At 39.9% G+C, this 21368-nt stretch overlaps 1 protein-coding gene and 1 long non-coding RNA gene across 6 annotated transcripts; one reads left to right on the top strand and one right to left on the bottom strand.

The window, feature by feature from the left end:
* Positions 1-5537: 5537 nt before the first annotated feature.
* Positions 5538-15018, top strand: LOC119504559. 4 transcript variants are annotated; one of them, XR_005203548.1, is made up of 7 exons: positions 5538-5825; positions 7939-8105; positions 11084-11214; positions 11493-11639; positions 12973-13104; positions 13955-14142; positions 14518-15018. It is a non-coding gene; the product is annotated as an uncharacterized LOC119504559 (long non-coding RNA). The 4 variants fall into 4 exon arrangements; XR_005203547.1 differs by having other exon boundaries at positions 11084-11298; positions 13978-14142; positions 14518-15017; XR_005203543.1 differs by having other exon boundaries at positions 8013-8105; positions 13978-14142; positions 14518-15016.
* On the bottom strand, positions 10441-20513 carry slc2a9l1 (solute carrier family 2 member 9, like 1). Of its 2 annotated transcripts, XM_037796608.1 has the most exons (12): positions 20426-20513; positions 16735-16830; positions 16382-16542; positions 16176-16300; positions 15968-16097; positions 15042-15190; positions 13950-14137; positions 13756-13866; positions 12988-13089; positions 11702-11777; positions 11477-11604; positions 10441-11232 (listed from the first exon to the last, which is right to left on the bottom strand). In XM_037796608.1, exons 1-12 carry the CDS (start codon positions 20447-20449, stop codon positions 11047-11049), a joined length of 1476 nt encoding a protein of 491 aa, XP_037652536.1. In that variant the 5' UTR covers positions 20450-20513; the 3' UTR covers positions 10441-11046. The 2 variants fall into 2 exon arrangements, with proteins under 2 accessions (XP_037652536.1, XP_037652628.1); XM_037796700.1 differs by lacking the exons at positions 16735-16830; positions 20426-20513 and having other exon boundaries at positions 16378-16506.
* Positions 20514-21368: the final 855 nt, after the last annotated feature.

Raw genomic sequence — 21368 nt, 5'->3', positions numbered from 1 at the left:
TAAGAGACATGGACATGACGAAGTGTGACACATAGTCTGACTCATTGAAAGTGTAAAACTGTCCATGTTTGAAGTCCTTTTCTTGAAACAACATTTTCCAGAACCTATGGTCTGTTTTATATTTATCTTCAACTACAATGATGATGTTCAGAAAATGGCATAGCACTCACATTTAACGTCCCGGACTACATATTTTGGAATAAGTTCAAATCTCAGCCTTATTTCTGCCTTTGCATTCTCTGCTTCTTATTCGTCTTTAATGCCATTAAAAAAAAAAAGTATGTCTACAGAATGGCTGCCCACCTCTTAAACTGGGCGCACACTGTATGATTTCAACCCGTTTCCTGCCCGAATTTTGAGCCGCACAACTCATTTAAGAGTCGGACCAAATTTCAGCATCGACGGGAATCGTATGCCGTGTAGTGTACAGGGGTCAAGGACCGATTAACTCCTCCTGGCTGATCGTCGGACAGTCGTATAAATTTTTGAAATGTCCGAAATTTTGGTCAGCCGTCCACAGGCTCTCACACAGTTGAAGCAGATGCATGAACTGATTCGCCAATGTCAGTGCCTGTTTTCTACTTTTTTTTTGTTTACAGTAATCAGAGCGTAGCTATCAAGATAACAATGTACAATAGATATAGTAAAACATAGCTAGCTTAGCTTCAATTCTCAAAATGGACAAGCCATACTGTCCACGTCTTCCTAGCCACCTGCGAGTCCATTTACGCCTCTTTTTTTTAGACGTTTCAGCAGACGGGATGACACAGACGATCAAGGCAGCACTTTTTTCTGCCTTGTTAGCATTGTGACCCGTACAGACCTCTGCTAGCAAATAAACTTTACTTGCCTCGGAGCTTTCAAACCAATATTTACTGACAACTGTCAACAGCCCGAATGACCCTCAGGAGCCGAAGGGCCATGTTTGTATTCTATTTTATACGTACAGTGTGAGCACATAAATCGTGAGCTTTGGCTTTACATGCCAAACGATCTACTCATATCGTAGAAGTAGGAATTACACAACATTTCTAAAAAGCGTACAGTTATATTCCCAGCTTTAGTCGATTAATCAACTTCTTTAGTGTTGTTTTTTTATGCTTTTTTCATTACACACGATTTAAAGTGGTGCTTCTGTGTGATGCTTTGTGGAGAAACTCAGTTTTACAGATCTGTCGACTAAATCAACTAATCGATCAAGTGTTAGTCAACTAAGAATTTCTTTGGTCGAGGACAGCCCTACTTTAGAGTGTGCTTCATTTATACAGACAATTGCGTGATAAAAGGTTGATATAAAACTTGTAAAATAGTTTATTTTTATAAAACACAAGGGGGCTGTCTAATACTCTAAACGTGTGCATTTCAATCAGGCATTAATTACACCTAAAATGACAATTGAGACGACTAATGGAGCTAAACAGCAGAAGCTCTGCCTAATCAGAGAATTTATGCAGCGTTCTGAGAATAAATCAACACAGTTTAGTGATATTTACTGCAGGTTAATTAAATTGATTGGATAGATGGATGGATGCTTTTTTATTTTCAGCAGCTGTCTGTTCAGGCTGAAGCGTTTTTGAGGGCTTAATTCAGGATCCAGTGAAATAAAACAAAGGTGATTCTCTTTAGTTTTTGTAAATAGTCTACAGTCTCATAACTAATATTATAACAAAGTTCTCATGTGACCACACTGTACTGCAGGTTGTTGTATTACATAAATCAGTTGAGGAAGCTAATTTTGTTATTGTCTATTTTTTTTCCTCCAACAATAATCGTCCATTCAATCACATTGACTGCACTCTAGTTTATTAAGGCCTGAGAGAGTGCACATTGTCTAGAGAACAGACGGCCATGCTTTCATTAACTTCGAGGTATGTGTCTGCGCTGGATAAACAAGTAAATCAGGTGATGAAGTGGAAATAGACAGAGATCCTCTTTAATGTTTGGACAAACCGTGTTCACTGGTGCTATGGCCTTAAATGCATACAAAAACAAAATGTAAAAAATCACGATCTACCCATCTATCTGCCTCCCAAACTTCCCCTTAAATCTCCCTTAAATATAGATTATGTAAGATTTCCATAAAACAAGTTGTTCATTTTGTGAAAATACTAGTATCATACCATCAACCATGTCATACTGGCTTGTCAAGGAGGCTAAATAATGCTCCAAACTTGCGCAAAATTTTGGCGAGGAAAAACTGGCATGGCCATTTTCAAAGTGGTCCCATGACCTCTGACCTCCAGATATGTGAACGAAAATGGGTTCTATGGGTACCCACGAGTCTCCCCTTTACAGACATGTCTACTTTATGATAATCACATGCAGTTTGGGGCAAGTCATAGTCAAGTCAGCACACTGACACTGACAGCTGTTGTTGCCTGATGGGCTGCAGTTTGCCATGTTATGATTGGAGCATATTGTTTTATGCTAAAAGCAGTACCTGTGAGGGTTTCTGGACAATATTTGTCATTGTTTTGTGTCGTTAATTGATTTCCAATAATAAATATATACATATATTAGCATAAAACAAGCATATTTGCCCACTCCCATGTTGATAAGAGTATTAAATACTTGACAAATCTCCCTTAAAGGTCCATATTAAACAGGAAAAAAATGTGCAATTAAATTGCGATTAATCACGATTAACTATGGACAATCATGCAGTTAATCACGATTAAATATTTTAATCAATTGATAGCCCTAGAAAATATATTTTAAAAAACTGCATTCATTCATAAAAGTGGGCTACTCGTGTGTAGAACCTGTTGATTGAAATCCACTTCAGTTGGAACATGTACCAGATTAATTAACAGCCACACATATGTTAGGTGCCTGTATATGTTTGTGTGTGTATGTGTGTTCCGGCCCAGATGCACAGCTGTCATGAGTTGAAGCCGTTTGAGTTGTTTTGGGAGACTCTAAAAGCCATAATTACCGGTCCTTAAGAGCAGAACGGCTGCAAATTACAGCTGCGCTCTGAGCAAACTAAAATAGCCTGATTCAATTATTTACAAATGAAGAATGCCAATGGTGTGTTATCGCACAAACACACACACACACACACACACACACACAACCAGCTTGATCTCACGCAAGTATACACAACCTCTCCCACCACACACATACACACACACACACAGTGGGCTGGTGAATAAGAGACGCGTGACAGGACTGACTGAGGCCTTCCCAGCAGTCTCCCCTCCTTCAGCCTCATCATGTGTGTTCAATTACCGTGGCAAGAATGCACCAGAACAATGTCCACAGATATCACAGTAAATCTGACAGTTAGATACTCGAGCCAGACCGGGACACAAATCACTTTTCCTAATTCAATATCAGTGTTTTTCTCTCTCTTCCCTATAGGGTGAGAAATCCCCATATTCTGACTCTATATCCAGATATGTCTGATAGATATCTGATGTCTGTCTGTTAGGCTCAGGTGGATGTGTTAATATTGTGTGACAGTAAACCCCGCTGTCCATCTGCTACTCCTTTCCTCTCCTGTCCTCTCGTCTCCTTTCCTCTTCACTCCTCTGCTCTCCTCTCCTGTCCTCCTCTTTTCTCATCTCCTCACTCCTTTCCTTTCCTCTCCACACCTACACTTCTCTCCTCTCCTCTCCACTCCTCTCCTCTGCTCTCCTCTCCTCTCCTCTTCTTTTCTCATCTCCTCACTCCTTTCCTTTCCTTTCCTCACCTACACTTCTCTCCTCTCCTCTCCTCTCCTCTCCTCTCCTCTTCTTTACTCATCTCCTCACTCCTTTCCTTTCCTCTCCTCACCTACACTTCTCTCCTCTCCTCTCCTCTCCTCTCCTCTCCTCTCCTCTCCTCTTCTCCTCGCTCCTTTCCTTTCCTCTCCTCACCTACACTTCTCTCCTCTCCTCTCCTCTCCTCTCCTCTCCTCTCCTCTTCTCTTCTCTTCTCCTCGCTCCTTTCCTTTCCTCTCCTCACCTCCACTTCCCTCCTCTCCTTTCCTTTCCTCTTCTTTTCTTTTCTCCTTGCTCCTTTACTTTCCTCTCATCTCCTCTCCTGTCCTCTCCTCTCCTCTCCTCTCCTCTTCTCTTCTCTTCTCCTCGCTCCTTTCCTTTCCTCTCCTCACCTACACTTCTCTCCTCTCCTCTCCTCTCCTCTCCTCTCCTCTCCTCTCCTCTTCTCTTCTCTTCTCCTCGCTCCTTTCCTTTCCTCTCCTCACCTCCACTTCCCTCCTCTCCTCTCCTTTCCTCTTCTTTTCTTTTCTCCTTGCTCCTTTCCTTTCCTTTCCTTTCCTCTCCTCTCCTCTCCTCTCCTCTCCTCTCTTCTCCTCTCCTCTTTTTTTCTCTTCTCCTCGCTCCTTTCCTTTCCTTTCCTTTCCTCTCCTCACCTCCACTTCTCTCCTCTCCTCTCCTCTCCTCTCCTCTCCTCTCCTCTCCACCCCGAAATGTAATTATCTCCAACAACTTCCCTGCTGTTTACATCCACTCAGCTCTCAATTGTGTGCAGAAAAAGGATAGTGAATGATCGTTAAGTAGTGAAGCACAGTATTAGACTTGTAGACCTTGACTAAACCCGCTAATCTGGAAATGCATTCTCACCCACTTAAGCTTGACCTTTGCCCTCACTTGGCCTCAACTGTGACCGGTCAACACTTCGTATCCCACTCAGCTTCACCTCTTAGACTAATCCCCGTTTCGAGAGACTTGACTTCAACTTTTTTTAAAAGCAATTAAATACTGTAAATAGGAATGGTGAAACACACTCTGCATCATTAATTAGAGCTTCTAATAAGTCTCTATGGGAGCCCTCATTAGGCCTGATTGTTGTCTTTCAGCCACACTGAGAGAAAATAATAACAATGCATTTCCAGTGTTTGCTCAGTCTGACACGTGGCGCGGCGAAATGTTGCCAGGTTCGGGTTAATCCGCAGCTCCAATGGCCCGAGGGGCACCTCGCCATAATGGAGAATGGCATGCTGGGTACCTCGATGTTGCGCTGCCAGAGGGCTCCGTCTGGTTCATGATATCAGCCCTCCCACCACCCCTCCTCTCTGTGACTCATTAACAAGCTCTGGTCCCAGGAGGAGTCCCATCTGTGTGCCACCTGTATGAAATCACCACGGATAGCAACATTTAATGCAGGACACCGTTCACATTTGTTCCCCTCGTACATATCACTTAGTAAATGTCTATTCCTGCCTTTTCTTCATCCTCTTTCTCTCCCCCCACCTCTCTCTGTCTCTGCCCGTCTGCTTTGGGGAGATGATGGATGGACCGATTAGTCCTCCAGCTGTAAATGAGGCAGAGAGCGTCTCTGATGTTGACTTTACAGCGACGCATTTTCACAAGACTTTCCAAGACCTACAACTTATCATTACACTGTGATTTATATAAAGGCAAATGGGCTTTTTTTGTCTTGTAATATTTGCAGTTGTAGCTGTAATTAGGGCTGTCATTAGTCTTATTCATGCCAGCACCCATTTTGCCAGAGTAGGGAGTCACCTTTTAACAGATTGTGGGTGGGTATTTGTCACAATACAGCTATTTGAAGAACGAGAAAGGGAGGGCATACATGGCGTTTATTTGTAACTAATAAAAGAGAAAAGAGAGTACCTTAATTAAACCAAACTAAAACAATAGAGTATAGTGAACAAAAAACAAACAGTGGAGGCCAGAGAGAAAAGCCCCCTTCAGACATGGAATTTGAAACATTTGAAATGTATCTACATGTAAATACCAGCCACCAGCAGTCAGACCAGGTGAGCCAAATTGTACCTGATGACCTGACTCCGCCCTCCGGACTCCTGCAGGGTGACACCATGGAGGGGAAGTCTGTCCACAGAGGCTCGCAACAAGGTATTTCCCTTTTTAAATGACTCTCCTTATCTGTAGTCTGGTGGCAGACCTCTGAATGGTTGCACACATCTCAAATTTTGTCAAGTGATTTAACAAAATGGCCATTTATGCAGGCTTCCCGCACAAAAGTGCCATGATTCTAGCCATGTCTATAGAAAGTAGGAGTCAAATCAACAAATATGAAATGCTTTTTACATAACTTTAAGAAAGTTTTCATTGGCAGAGACACAAATTGAAAACTAGTGACCTGCAAATTCCCCTGACATCTGCTACTCATCCTCTTCCACTTAGGCCAAGTAGATAATCCTCAGACACAATGGACAATTTAATCAGGTGGATTTGTTATGCATCCTGCGCACTAACTGGCATTGTTTCATTAAATAATCATATTCACATGGCGTTACACAGAGCAGCACGTGTAGGCCTTTATTCACTGGAGAAATCAGCATGTCCACAAGAAAATCATTCAAATAGACCGATGAACAAACTCGAGACTTATGAAACGGTGACTCATTTAATCTGTAATACTTCCAACTCTGTTCACTCTTCTCTGATTTGCAGCGCTGCTAGTGAGCTCAGTGTTGCCAGGCGGAGAGACGGATAAATAATATCTCTCATTTCACCTTTTCTTTGCTATGCACGGGTTCACCAGTGGAGGAGGATTTTACTTTATTTTAGGGTCTCAGAGAAAGATATGAAAGGCCTAAAAATACCATTAGGTACTTTAAGAATGATGCTTTGAAAGTATGAACCAGAGCAGAGTTTTTCCATTAGATGCAACATTTTAAATGATATACAGATCAATGTTTAGAGGGAGTATTGAGTGTCTTTTGCAAATGTCTTGAGTACTAACATATTCTAAGTTAGAGGTGAGAACACTGGTCAATAAACCTTAATAGTTTTTCATTTGACATGTACTCAGAGTTACTGAACTCTGCTGAATCATATGTGGCTAAAGCATAATAATGGTTGAAAGAGGAAATGACAGAGTTTAATCATGTTGCTTCAATAATAATAAAAAAGAAAAAAATGCATTAAAAAAACTGCACAGATTCTGTATTAATGTGATAAAAAGATATAATAACAATATTTGGTAACAATAGGGTATAACGTTTAGTTAAAAATGTGCCAAATGTTAAAATATAAATTATAGATACTAACAGTAAATGTTACTTAGACTTTCTATCAGCTTCTTTCACCACCCTTATACAAGAATAAAATGAGATAAAAGCACCTGTGACATTTTAAATTAATTTGCCCAGGTTGCTATGGGATACAGTTATTGTTAGAGTGCATAGGCATGTGAAGGCTTGAGCAGTGTGGTGCATCTCAGCAGAAGATTAACATCGCCATCTGTTGATGTAACGGAGCCATTGCAGCTGTAGACGAAAGCCACATAGACCCAGACACACATGTTAAAGGAACAGTGTGTAACATTTCAGGGGATCTATTAGCAGAAATGGAATATAATATTCACAACTATATTTGGTATGTTTGTTTGCTTGGAATGAGCCCTTCATATCTACACAGGGAGCATATGATTGTTGCTTCACCATGTTTCTACAGTAGCCCAGTAATGTGAGCCGCAGAGTGCAAAACCGTGGTACCGCCAGCCGCCGTCTGACTTCTGTTGCCCATAAAGTAGTGTTATTATATAAGTTGGTTAACTTAGCACTATACTTTGTTGAATTCTTATTCAGTGTGTTTCTCGAGAATATTAAATACAGATCCATGTGATTGTTATAGATTGTCAAAAATCCATTTATTTCTGCTTATCATCTGTGCCATTATTTTTGCATTTTGCATCCAATAAAAACACCAATTGGACACAGGAACTAGCCAGAGTAAACCGCTCACGAAGGTTTCTCCAATTAATTCTTCAGTTAATCCTCCTACAGTGTTAACAAGGCACAGCAGGACATCAGTACAGGATGATCAGCCAAGCCAAGACACTGCCAATCACAGCTCCCATCCCCAAAGTGCTGAACTGTGGACAGAGAATGTGTTTGGCAGCTAATGAAGCCCCTGTGGCTGCTATAGCAGCTGCTGGCTTGTGATAAGGAAGAGGATACCTTTAAAGACTCAAATATATATGGTATATGTCTAATTATAGCCAGTGAGCTACTCAAAGAGCCAACTGGGAGTGAGGAGGACTCACAGGCCAAGACTTTATACTGTGGTCTGCAGAATTCACACTAATGATGGAGGACAGACCAACGACTACATGAGAGGAAGGCTCAAGGATAGTGGAGAAAAATGTCCCGAGGAAGAAACTGTCCGGTAGGCAATTAATTCTGCTTCTGGCGTTCTTGTTGTAAGAGTGTAGAAAACGCTGACACAATGCGGTACATTAGCATAATGCATACTGTATAAGCAAGCAAGACTTTACATGGAACACGATACCTGATGTCCTTAAAAGAGGAAAACAATAAATATTTAAAGGTACAGTGTGTAGGATCTGGTGGCATCTAGGGGTGAGGTTGCAGATTGCAACCAACTGAAATTTGACCCGTGTGCCAAGCGTGTAGGAGAACTTAGGTGGCCGACTTAAATATGTGAAAACGCAAATGGCCCTATCTAGAGCCAGTGTTTGGTTTGTCCGGAACAAACATGGCGGCTCGTTTGAAAACTTTCTTCTCTTATTCCACGAAAGTAGTTCACCAAAATGTGTTTCTGAAAACATTTTATGTGAGAAATACAGTAAGCCATGCAGCTGCCGAATCTGTCTTCATTTTGGATCGACAACGCTTAGTTTCAAAGTTTCTCGGGAGTTTTCAGAGGTGGCGAGTTGTGCCGGACGACCCTGATCTGCATAAAGTAGCTCAGACCTCAACTTTATGCAAATGAGGAGCGGGCGACGTGATGGTCCGTTTTCTTGAATCGCACCGCCATGCTACCAGAGCGCATTGCACGGCAGCTTACAAAGACAATGAATGGGAAGCGTGGAAAGGATGGAGGCTGTGGACACATACCGTAAGAGTATAGCGTAGGTCATTTGGAGCAGAACCAGTGTGTTAAGTGTGTGTGTACATGGGAAGTGAGTGATGAAGCAACAGAAAGAGAGCGGCGGCGACGGGAGCGAGTAACGTTATCGACTCCGACCCAAGCAGGAAAAGTTAACAGACTTTGGTTTGTCCATTCTGGGCTACTGTGGAAACCTGGTGGCCGGCTCCATGAAGAGGACCTGTATGTAGATATAAGCGACTAATTCTAAGGTAACAAAAACAACGATTCGTATTTTCAGGTGATTACACACTAAAGAAAACATTTCTGCTAATAGATCCCCCTAAATGTTACACACTGTTCCTTTAAACGTGAGTCAGATTAGTCCATTTAAAAGTTAGGAAGTACCACAATATACAGTATACACAGGCACTCTCTACTGTAATGCAAGACTATAACTCTTGAGAGGAAATAACACTCTTCCTCTTACAAATTAAAAGTTTGATTCATAAGCAATAAAATCTAGCCTTCCGTTGCTCACTTTAATATGCTCAAATGTTTTGCTGCTACTGCCTAGCGTGGTCTGGTATGACCACTAGCTTATGGTGGCTAATATTTAGCAAACTTTAGGTAAATATGACTACACCAGACATTGCTAAGTGAGTTTGCTGACTGACTGTTCTCCACTTGTGCTACTGTTACTTTTAGCATTTTATCGAAATGCTTAACCGTAATAGTAGTTTTGCATGATCCTATAACTATCATCTGTAGCCACAGTAACCATTGTTCAGCAAAACTTGCATAGTCTAACTTTACGTATATGGTATAAGAGTAAAAGAAACCAGTTGAACTTCAGTGTGAGCGTGATAGTGATTAACACCAAGGTCGCCAACATCACGTAGGAGAAAAGAATGATGTTTCACAACATTGTGAGACAGTTTCCATTAATTTCATTCCCTGCAGTGGTCAAAGTACAGACAGCAGAACCCAAAAGGGACAAAAGGGAACAGTGGATGATTAATTGCTGGAGAGCTGAAGGGAGGAAACTACTGACCTCTTGCTGACAAACATATTGCAGTTGCAGGTGCAGTTCTATCAGGTGTGGGTACCAGACTACACAACAGCACAGTTGCAGTGATCTAGAGCCAACCGGGTAAAATTAGCTTGAACTCAGCTTGAGAAAAAAAAAGAAATTATCAAAACAGTTCGCTTTTTCATCTGTACTGAGCCTGTTCACCTTTGTTCCTTCTGTGAATTAGATCATATGGAGGAGTATGAATTGGCAACGAATCAAGAATAGATATCTACGAGATGGCTCCAGAAACTTGTTTCAATAGTCTTTGAGAACTGGCATGTAGACAAAATGAAGTTTTTCAAATATTCAAATCCAAAAAGAATATTAAAGGTCCAGTGTGTAGCATTTCGGGGGATCTATTAGCAGAAATGGAATATAATATTCTATAATAACTATTTTTCCATCAGTGAATAATCACCTGAAACTGAGAATCGTTGTGTTTTCTTTAGCTTATCTACATATCCTCTTCACGGAGTCCACCATGTTGCTCTGCCATTTCTACAGTAACCCATAATGGACAAACCAAACACTGGCTCTACAGAGAGCCTTTCACGTTTTTTTCGGTACCTGAAGGCCACCGTAGTTCTCCGACACGCTTGTGAAACTGCAGTAACGTGAGCCGCCGAGTGTAAAACCGTGGTACAGCCAGGCGCAATCTGACTTCTTTTGCTCCTAAAATAGTGTTATCACGGTAAGGATGGCCTCTGAGTGAGGCGAACGGTATTATCACGGCTCACATTAGCGGTACTCAGTTGGTTGCATTCTGCAACCACACCACTAGATCCCGCCAAATCCTACACACTGTACCTTCAAGTCATTTTTCCTGAAACATCACATATTTTCTCATCCTTCTGACTTAAGTTATCCTCTTGCCTTACACCCTCACATGTTGTAGATAGTATGAGTTCTGACCTGAACTAAGAATGACAGCAATAACAATAACAGTGGCATCAGAAGTGGCACCTGTTTATGGACAATGACAAGGAATAAAACATTATAGCTCATTATAGTTTACATGTTCGTCTCAGTAATTTAACTGCAGCGCACTTCCATTTTACGGCCTTTATAATATACAGTGTTTGTTGACTGATGCTTTTGTAATTGATTTAAATACTTCACAAAGCATAAATATTGTCATTTTGGTCACACAGAGTCCTTCATCATCCCTCTGTCAGTCAGTCAGTCTACTGTATCTGGACTGCCTTATAACTTGGTCTCCAATCTCTTTTTCTCTATGAAGGATTTCCCACAGACGGTGATGGCTTTAAACTCCTCGGCGATCTCCAGCAGGGTCTTCCCTTTAGTCTCAGGCAGGAGGAAGAAGGTGTAAAGAGAACCCAGCAGGCACATACAGGCGAACACCACAAAGCAGTACGACTCCAGGGCGTTCTGGGACAAATCAAACACAGTGTGAAGCATCAGAGAGAGCTTCATGTTTCAATGTCATGATCCAAAGTGCTGAGATGTTTTTTTTTGTCTTTCTGTTTGATTTGACACAGTTTGTAATGATATTTAAATACCTACTACACACTAAAAGATGTCATTTATCTAAATTATAATCAATGAAAAGTGTTGATGTACAACTAAAGTGTCAAACTATTGTGTTGCTTATTTTCATGTTTGTTGTGCTCACAATAATGAATGGAAAGGATAGGCCCATCACAGTGGTTAAGAACCAGCGTTGGAACCCCGTGAGGACATACGCTGCCGTTCGGTCGGACTGGGTGAAGAGCTCATTGGTCAGAGTACTCGTGGCCCCCGCTGGGTGATCCAAAGAGACGACACAGGTGATTAAGGTAATTTATCTGTGCATGCAAACATCTTTTCTATGTGAACTAAACTGCTGTAAGACACAAACCAGGTCCAATGCAAAAGCAGATGATGAAGACGATGATCAAACCAATGGTGATGTATGGAACCCAGTAGCTGGAATCCTGCATGAAGACAATTTTGTATATGTGAATATTAATACAGTCAGAGCAATCTAGAGCAATTATTTAATTGCTGCCTTTGTACACTGCAGCAATAAAAGCTAAAGCACATAGTTTTCTTTATAAAACACATTTTGCGTATGTGAAAAGGTCAGTTTTGCCTCTGTTTCAGTATATTTTCACTTTTACTTCAATGGAATGAAAGAAAAATCATTACCATCCCTTTGTGGGGTAAAGCTATGCAGATAGTTAAACATTTTCAGGTATCCGTTTCTGACATTTCTGCCTCCACCTCAATAAAACAGAAGTGAACTGGAATTTAATTAGTATTTATAGGGACTATTTCTTAGAAAAGTAGAAAGTAGTTCCAATGAACACACAGTAAAGTCTTAACTGCCCCACTTCTATTATTTAGAATCAGGACATTGATGCTGGGAAGATATTTTGTAGTTGAATTAATTAATGATTTTTTTCCAATGCTGTGTGAATACCACAAACACATTTCCATTCACTTCCATTCTACCTGAGTAGAGGCAGAAATCTCAGAGTCAGATATCTGAAAACCTGCAAATCTGCATGCCTCGATACTACTAAGGGTAAGAAAATGTTGTCATTTGGGTGAAATGACCCTTTAAACTACATTGAGTATCCTATAACCTAAGTAAATGCCTCGATAAAAAAATAAATATGATATTATATATATATATATAAGATATTTATTTATATTAATTTTAAAAGGTTACGTAATTATTTTTGCATTTATTTTTTATTTATTTCAAATTTATTTTTACATATATTTATTCATTATTAAATTGTATGGATGTATTTATTTGTTTATACATAAATGTACATAAATACATGAATAAATACATACAATTTAATAATGAATAAATAAAATGCAAAAATAAATACATACATTTAAAAGTTAATAAAAATAAATAAATAAATAAAAGGAGAAATCAAAGAAGAGTAGATGGGGGAGGTAATATAAAGATAAATAAAGAAGCAAATTAAATCAGAATATTAAATTATGTCACATTTGATCAATTAGTTTAGGCCTACATTTATTTTTTATATTATTTTTGGTTAATTTAATGGCATATTTATTTATTTATTTATTTATCGAGTCATTTATTTATTTAGGTTTTTATTTTGGCAGGTTCCGTCCTCCATATTCACATGGCTACATCTGTGTCAGTATCAACAGGTTTACCTTCAGGGTGAACGTGACAGTGGTGAACACCAAGCTGGCAGACATGATACAATAACCCCCCCAGATCAACGGCTTCCTCCCAGTGTGCTCAATCAGCAGCCCCTGGGAGAGAGAAAGGTAAAAAAAAATAATAGAAATATGTCAATAATTGAACAACAATATTTTGTGGGTTTGTATAATTGTTAGTTAACCCAACTGTCCCCCAAATCATTGCTGTGCCTTTAGATAATTTGCTCTGCTACACCATGCTCCCAGAAATGGAATACTGTATAATATTAATATTATATTAATAATATAATCACCTAAGTTGTGTTTTTGTTAGCTTAGAATGAGCACTTCATATCTACATAGGGAGTGGGTCCTCTTCCTGGAGTCCACCATGTTGCTCATGTTTCTACAGTAGCCCAGAAAGGACAAACCAAACACTGGCTCTAGAGAGAGCATTTCATGTTTTTACACTAACCTGATGTTCACCGTAGTTCCCCGACATGCTTGTGAAACTGCGGTAACGTGAGATGCAGAGTGTTAAACCGTGGTACCGCCAGCCGCCTTCTGACTTCCGTTGCTCCTAAAGTAGTGTTATTAAGGTAAGGATGGCCTCTGAGCGAGACGTACGGCGTTACCACGGTTTTGCACTCGGCGGCTCACGTTACCGCAGTCTTGGAAAGGGAGGTTTGAGCAATGGGTTATTCAGTTGGTTGCAATCTGCAACCACACCAATAGATGACCAAAAGATGTCCTAAAGAGCTCAAGTAGGGAGTTACTCACACAGGAGATGCAGCTGATGATTTCACATACTCCAAGACCAAGAGTAACATAGCGGATCTTATCTCTCGGTATACCTGCCTTCAGGAAGATATCAAAAGAGAAGGTACTGATCTATGAAGGAGAGAAATATTTGTTAGCTTCTTAATTGTTAGGATGCATGAAATGTGTTATTAACAAACGGGCTCCATCCTCACCGCAGACATGCCCGATATCTGGTTACAGGAGTAGATGACGGCCATGGTGAGAAGCTGCCATCGGACAGTCCTGTCCCTCAGCACCTGCAGAGGGCTCTTTTGTGGGGCTGCCTCAATGGCCACCTGCTCAGCCAACATCTCGTCCATCTCCTGTTTGTAGTCACCTTGGCCCCACAGACTCTGGAGAGCTGGGGTAAGAAAGATCACACACAAAAAATGTGCTCCTTTGCTCACATTCAAGACATATAAAATACATATATTATGTGTTTAAATGGGTGTGATATAAAATAGGAATATCTTTCAGAAGAAAACAGTCTGACAAAGGCTCTATGATCCAAAATGTGTTGGTAAACCAAAACCAACATACATACATTACATATACCACAATATAACATTTTAAAACTTAAAGGTGCTCTATACGATATTCAGAGCATTAACATACTGTAGCATCAACCAACTATTTGCTATGTAAAGATATAAAGGAGTAATGTCTCCCTGAGCAGAGAATGAAGTCGCTCTCACTCTGTGTGTGTTGTAATCAGAGCTTTTCTGTGCTTTGTTGACATAGCCGGGCCGGCCGCACATGCTTTTAGTGCATGTTAGTGCATGTGAGCGTGCCCCACTGGCTAGCTTACGGCCGCTGCTCTGCACGGCTCCCATTCGGCGGTTACAGCTGAAATCGCCGTCCCGACCAACGTTGCCATCGCGAAAGCGTGGTACCCACCCTCCGGTTCCCCCTCAGGTAAACACTGTTATCTCTGTCAGCACTGTTTGCCTTTGTTTTCACTGTTGGCACCATTATCTACGGGCTACCAGCTTAGCCGCTGCCATGTTGAGAGCCGTGCAGAGGCAATAGAAATGCTCCCAATCTCACATTTAGCACCTTTAATATAAATTCCATTGTCCCCTAGATGTCTTTACTTCAAACAACACCAATCTCCTAAGAATTTAAAGTGTTTTTGTTGACAATTGTAGCTCATCCTCAAATATTTCTTGGTGAATTTCAAGAAGGGCATTCTTTTGTGTTTAATATTCAAACTTTAAAAGGCTGTTTTGGTCTGGTACTGCATGAATATGGGGAAATATACCAACCTTTTTTGCAAGCCTTCTCATCACCTTTCTCAATGAATATGTATCTGGGAGCCTCGGGGAGAAAAGGCAACACTATAAGCTGAACCACTGAGAAAAAGGCAGGAACACAGAGGACGATGTTCCACAGCTCCTCACGACCAAGGATCTCACTGAAAAAACAAAAGGATGTGTTGTGTTCCAGTTTAGTTTAGACAATAGCATCTTTATTTACACTTCCCAATATTGTGTTTGCATTTTTTGCACAATTCTCAAAGCTGGAAAATTCTTCTCTAACTCGCCTCTCTTTATCTAAATCTCTCATCATAAGGTGTCACAAATGTTTTGTACATTCAGTGTACATTGAGCTCTCTTGTCCTAAAACAGTGGTTACCAACCTTTTTCCTTAAGGGGCCCCTTTTCTGTCATTGAGTAAACTGACGACCCCTGACTAAGTGACATATTTTATGGATATTTCACATTATATTCAATGCATAACAACAACAGTACAGAACAACTGATAAACTGTACAACTAACCCAAATAGTGAACGCAATAACCACAGGAAGTTTGTGTAAAACGAGCGATTTGGAGGCATTTTGAGCAGATTAATTCCTGTGTATTGCATCAGAGATGACTTTTCCTGTTAACTTTTAACACAATTCTCTATCTGTATTTTTATATTTTTATGGACATTGTTCTATTAGCTCTTTGGTTGTTTTAATTTTGTGCTTTTCTAATGCTTGTGTTCAGGTCTTCATCGTGCCCTTATTCTGTTTATATCTTAAAGAATTATCCAAACTAGATAACAATTTCATTTAGTTTTCTTCACATAAATGAATGAAATGCTGAGATATCAACTGCCTAATTCTTTAAAAAAAAAAGGTTGGGAATCCATAACTAATAGTCTGATCTGTTATCTTCTCATACGTTTTGACAATAAGTACATACCTCAGTCCAAAAAACTGTCCAAACAGTTTACCAAGTGACCCGAATGTCGCTACGGACTGAGTCACAGTCCCTCTGATCTTTCTGGGTGAAATCTCTCCCAGGTACAATGAATGGATGTTGGCTCCCAAACCTGCAGGTCATGAGGTCAGAGGATGTTAATCAGTCCTGGTAAAAAACATGATGTGTAGAATATGTCCTGGTGGCTTACCTGCCGAGTAGCCATACAGGATCCTTGCCACGATTATCATTTCATATGAATTGGCAGATTTACTTGTCAGCATGACCCCTGCTGCAACTACGGCAATAACGCTGTTGCACATCATCGTCTTTTTTCTGATAAAGGAGCACATCACGTCAAGTTCTTTTAGGCTACAGCAGGATTGAATGCTGCATTAATACGTCTCTTTCACTCACCTTCCCATCATGTCGGAGATAAATCTGACACTGACAGCACCAAAGAGTCCCCCAACAGCATACATTGAAACAATAAGGGACCAGATCATCGTGACCGTCTGTGGAGGTGGAGGCTCTTCATATCTATCGTACCAGCTGCTGTTGATGAAGCGCCGAATGTACTGCAGGGAAAGACATTTTTTTTAGCTTGAACTCAATGAGAAATTGAAAAAAAGTATGCTTTCTTTTACTTTCCACATTCAAACACACACTCTCAGCGTCCACCAGTAACTGGAGTTTGAAGACAGTGATAGAGGGGGGTAGAGCAACACATCAAATGATGAACAGAAAATGCTGCAAGTGATGTATCTCACCGGTGAGGGAGAACTCAGTCCACTAGTGTGATAGCCATTTTGAAAGCTTCCTCCAATTCCCAAAATAATGATGAGGAACAGAGCATTACCACGGGTCTACGAAACAGAATGAATCAGCAGTGATTAGAAGACACACATTGGTCTAATAGAAGTCATTTTAACCTCCTTGATTCATATAACTGTATTGTCTTCTTTTTGTGTTATACTTCAAGATATTAGACTCTTTTTAAGTTATGCAAAAGTCTGGTGGAAGAAGTATTCACACCCTTTACTTAGGCCTTCAGTAAAAGTACTAATACTACACTGTGAAAATACTCAACTACAGAAGGTCAGCGATTCAATCCCCGGCTCCTCCAGTCCACATGTCGAAGTGTCCTTGAGCTTCTTAAACCATCGGTGTGTGAATGAGTATTTAGATTAGATCTTGATGGTGTATGAAGTGTATGAAGTGTGTGTGAATGTGTGAATGCTGACATGTAGTGTAAAGCGCTTTAAAGGGACTATTTGTAACTTTGTACGCGCATAAATGTAGCGGGTCGTCACACATGCGCGCTCACATATGCGCGTTCGCGTGTGGCCGCTGCCTCTCCAACTCTGCCTGCCTGCATTCGCTCAGAGAGCGCGCGCGTTCTCAGCTCGCTCCACCTCTAGACGTGAACGCGCGCTCACTCCTCACTGCAGAAGAGTTAGTTTAGCTCTGAGAATATCTAGTGAATGCACAGTGGACGTTTGTGCAGAAAAAAAATGCTGCAGCTCCTCCAGACCAACAGAGGTTTCCCGTGTCTTGTGAAGTGACGGAGCTCCTTAGCTAGTAACGTTACCCTCTCGTTACCGACCGGGTGCCGGTGTCTCCTCTGCGGGAGGAGAGAGCAGGGAGACACGCTGCAGAGCCCCGCTGCTTCAGCCTGCACTTAGGCAGGAAAAGCCAACACTAGGATCAGATCTAAATCATGTTCATGGAGAGACCTTCGTCTGGTCAGCTAACATTACTGCCAAGCAGCTGAAATATAGAGTGATATGGTGCTTTTAGCTGACGTGTGTCGCCTCACTGTTTTGAGTGATGCTCGTTCAGGTATAATGAGAGCGAGCAAGCGCGAGCCCGACGCTGACTTTCGTTGATTTCACGGCCACAGGTGTCGCTGTTAAGAAGCATTTCTGAAAGTTACAAATAGTCCCTTTAAGTGGTCGGAAAACTAGAAAAGCACTATATAAGTGCAAGTCCATTTACCATTTAAAGTATGAAAAGTAAAAGTAGTCAATGTGCAATAAAATGTTCCCTGTCAGTGTTCTACTTTTTGCGTTAATGTGTATGCTGCATTTTTAGTGCTAGAGTTGTTTTAGGTTGTGCTCATTTTAACTCCTTTATATACTGTTGCTGGCTAGTTTAATCTACAGCAATGCATCGTATTCTATAAGATCATCATATGTTTATAGCGTCACTGTCTTTAGTTTAGTTTTTAAATACAATTACACCCACATAAAATTAATCCTTCAGTTTATCAGATGAATTCAATTTTTTTTGTTTTTGTTTTACAGTTTTTCTCGATTGTTTACACACATTTTCTGAAAGCATGCCTCATACTCTCAGAACTCTACACACAAATCAAAAAACACACACACAATGGGCAAAACCCCTCAATTCTCCTGCAAAATGAAACTTTACATTCAAAACAATGTTATTTCTTCTCAAAATGGTATTTTGTTTTCAAATGACACACACAAACCATCATATGAATAGACATTTATAAGAACCAGTTGAACACTGATGTGCTCAATGTAAAACACTATGATGAATGGAAAACACTTCTTCTCCATTCATCATAATGACTTAGGCCTTTTTTTTGTTCAGTGTTACACTTACTACAGACAGTACATGCATAAGTGTGTTGTAAAATATTTTACAATATTGTTTTTATACTCAGAACACACAAATACACGGTAACAAATATATTTTATTTTCCCCACAAAAACAATGTACACAGTGTACATCCCAACCAACACAAAGTTGCACATACAGTGGTCTACATACAAAACAACAGAAGAATTTACTGTATACAGTTACAGTAAAAAAAAAAAAACGAAAAAAAAAACTATGCTGCATCCTCTCTTCTGTTTCGGTCTGTCCACAGCACCTCATCCACATCACAAGCAATGTTTGCCCTTTTATGCTAAAGCTCTGATTGCTAATTGTAACACTGTGTGACAGGTGTTTGCCCATGTGATGAGTCAGTGTGCATAGTAGGGCAATTGACTTTAGAATTTTGAATGACAGTGTGTTCCTTGTGAAAACGAGATTTTCTTCATGAAAATTGTGCCAAATGCAGAGAATTGTGTGTAGTGTTTTGAAAAAAGTGTGTTTTAGATCTGCAATTTGAGTGTAAAGCAGGAATTGTGCTTGTAGTTTAGCAGAATTGGTTCAGGGGGTTGGTGCATGAGTTACATGTTGTGGTCATTGTGTGTCAAGTACCAGTATTTGTGTGTAAACAATTGAGAAAAACTGTAACTAGACAAGGAAGGGGATGAAAAATTGTAATCTGAGAAGTAACCAGTAACTAAAGCTGCCAGACAATGCAATAGAGTAAAAAGTACAATATTTGCCTCTGAGATGTCTCAATCCTGTATTTAAATGACGGGGAAAAGTCCATGAATTTGAGGGTTATCAATCCTTCCTGCTATAGAAAGGACACTGGAAACATTTCCTGAGGTGTGATGCTGCATCAGTTAAATTAAATGGTGTTCTTTTACTGGAATCTAATCTATATAAATGGTGATGAAGTATAGGGATCAGAAATGGTGGAACAAATTACAATATATATTCAACATCCTCTGGAAAATGTGTTTTTTTTATGAGGCAAATATATTTGTGTAAAATTACACACTAAATTGATAAGTAGCTTTCTAAATATGCTCTTATCCTAATAATTCAGGATATCTTTAGGTATAATACTGTCAACACCTTTAATACAATATCTCAGAAAGGAAGTCTGTTATGGTTTTAAATGAAGAAATGCAATCTTAAAGGCATAGCATTTACACTAAATGAATCCTCTGAAATACCACTCAGTGTGTAACTAATATTCTGATCATCAGAACGACTGATGAACCGTCGTTGGATATTTAGAAACAATCGGTTTCCTGGTTGATTATTTTATTATACTAGGTAATTGTCATATAACCTATATCAATGTAAAGTTTAAAGTCAAAATGGCCTTTTTTTTTACACTTACTGAAACTAAAACCGTCACTCTTTTTGGATAAAACTCTGTTCCCAGATTAGGATTTTTCTCACCTCATTTCTTTATCTTGCTAAAATCAACATCATACTCTAAATGTGTTGAGTGCCCTTCTACTTTTTGTATTGAATGACGGAAGAATAATTCAGAAACTGACAAAGTGCAATGACTCAGCTAAAAACTGTGACTTGGATGAGTCACTGAGCTCAGAAAAACTCAAAAACAACCTGCTTGCCTAAAACAACATGTTTTTCTTCCATTTCCCTCGTTAATAAATGTTTGTCAGAGCCAAAGCATAACGTTAAGTCTATACAGAAAAATTAAAAAAATAAATTTAAAAAAGATTTTGACACAAACATATTTTCTTACGACTTAAACATTTGTGTGAGTATTTATATATATAGGCCTATGTATATAACAATGATACACAAATTCAGTAGAATTCAGTCAAAGCCTACCAGCTGTTGTAGCAAGGTGTCCATTCTGTCTTTACTGGCATACAGACCTTAAAGTGCTACTGTACATGCTGCTTGGACCCTGATTTCAGGTTGTTTATCATTAACTTTTCAGGCTTTCTGACTAGAAATAAAGTAACCAGGGAATTTCTCATTTAGAGTTCAGTTAGACCTGCATACACAGGAAAGAAACAAACAAGCAAAAAAATTATGTGTGTAGTTTGTTCACATTGGAAAAGGGACAAAATCACTTATGCAAACAAAAGTCTGCATGCATACTAAAAACTAAGGCTGTCAAAGTTAACGCGATAATAACGTGTTAACACAAATTTGTTTTAACGCCACTAATTTCTTTAACGCATTAATGCAACTTTAGGTTGTAGTGGGCACAGTTTTAAAGCTAGAGTAAAGATAACTGCATCATGTATTAGCTTGTTGCAAAGGAGGCGAAATAACGCTCCAACCTTGCACTAAATTTTGTAGAGGAAAAACTGGCATGGCCATTTTCAAAGGGGTCCCTTGACCTCTGACCTCAAGATATGTGAATAAAAATGGGTTCTATGGGTACCCACGAGTCTCCCCTTTACAGACATGCCCACTTTATGATAATCACATGCAGTTTTAGGGCAAGTCATAGTCAAGTCAGCACACTGACAGCTGACAATGAAGTCAGACAAAAGGAAAGGCAACCATTTATCCCAGTCTTTGCCAGTATCATCAGCAAATTTTCTCAACATTTGTTTCAGGGTACCATTAAATCGCTCGACAAGACCATCGGTTTCAGGGTGGTAAGGAGTGGTTCTTATCCCTTTCACACCAAGTTGAGAATACAGTGACTTCATTAGATGTGACATAAAGTTTGAACCTTGATCTGTTAAGATCTCTTTAGGGATGCCAACTCTAGAGAATAACTCCACTAAACATCGAACTATATGTTTGACCTGAA

The sequence above is a fragment of the Sebastes umbrosus genome, chromosome 1 (genome assembly GCF_015220745.1).
Source record: "Sebastes umbrosus isolate fSebUmb1 chromosome 1, fSebUmb1.pri, whole genome shotgun sequence".
Taxonomy (NCBI): Eukaryota; Metazoa; Chordata; class Actinopteri; order Perciformes; family Sebastidae; genus Sebastes; species Sebastes umbrosus.
Note: the sequence above shows the minus strand (reverse complement) of the source record. Positions and strands in the feature narration are given on the sequence as shown.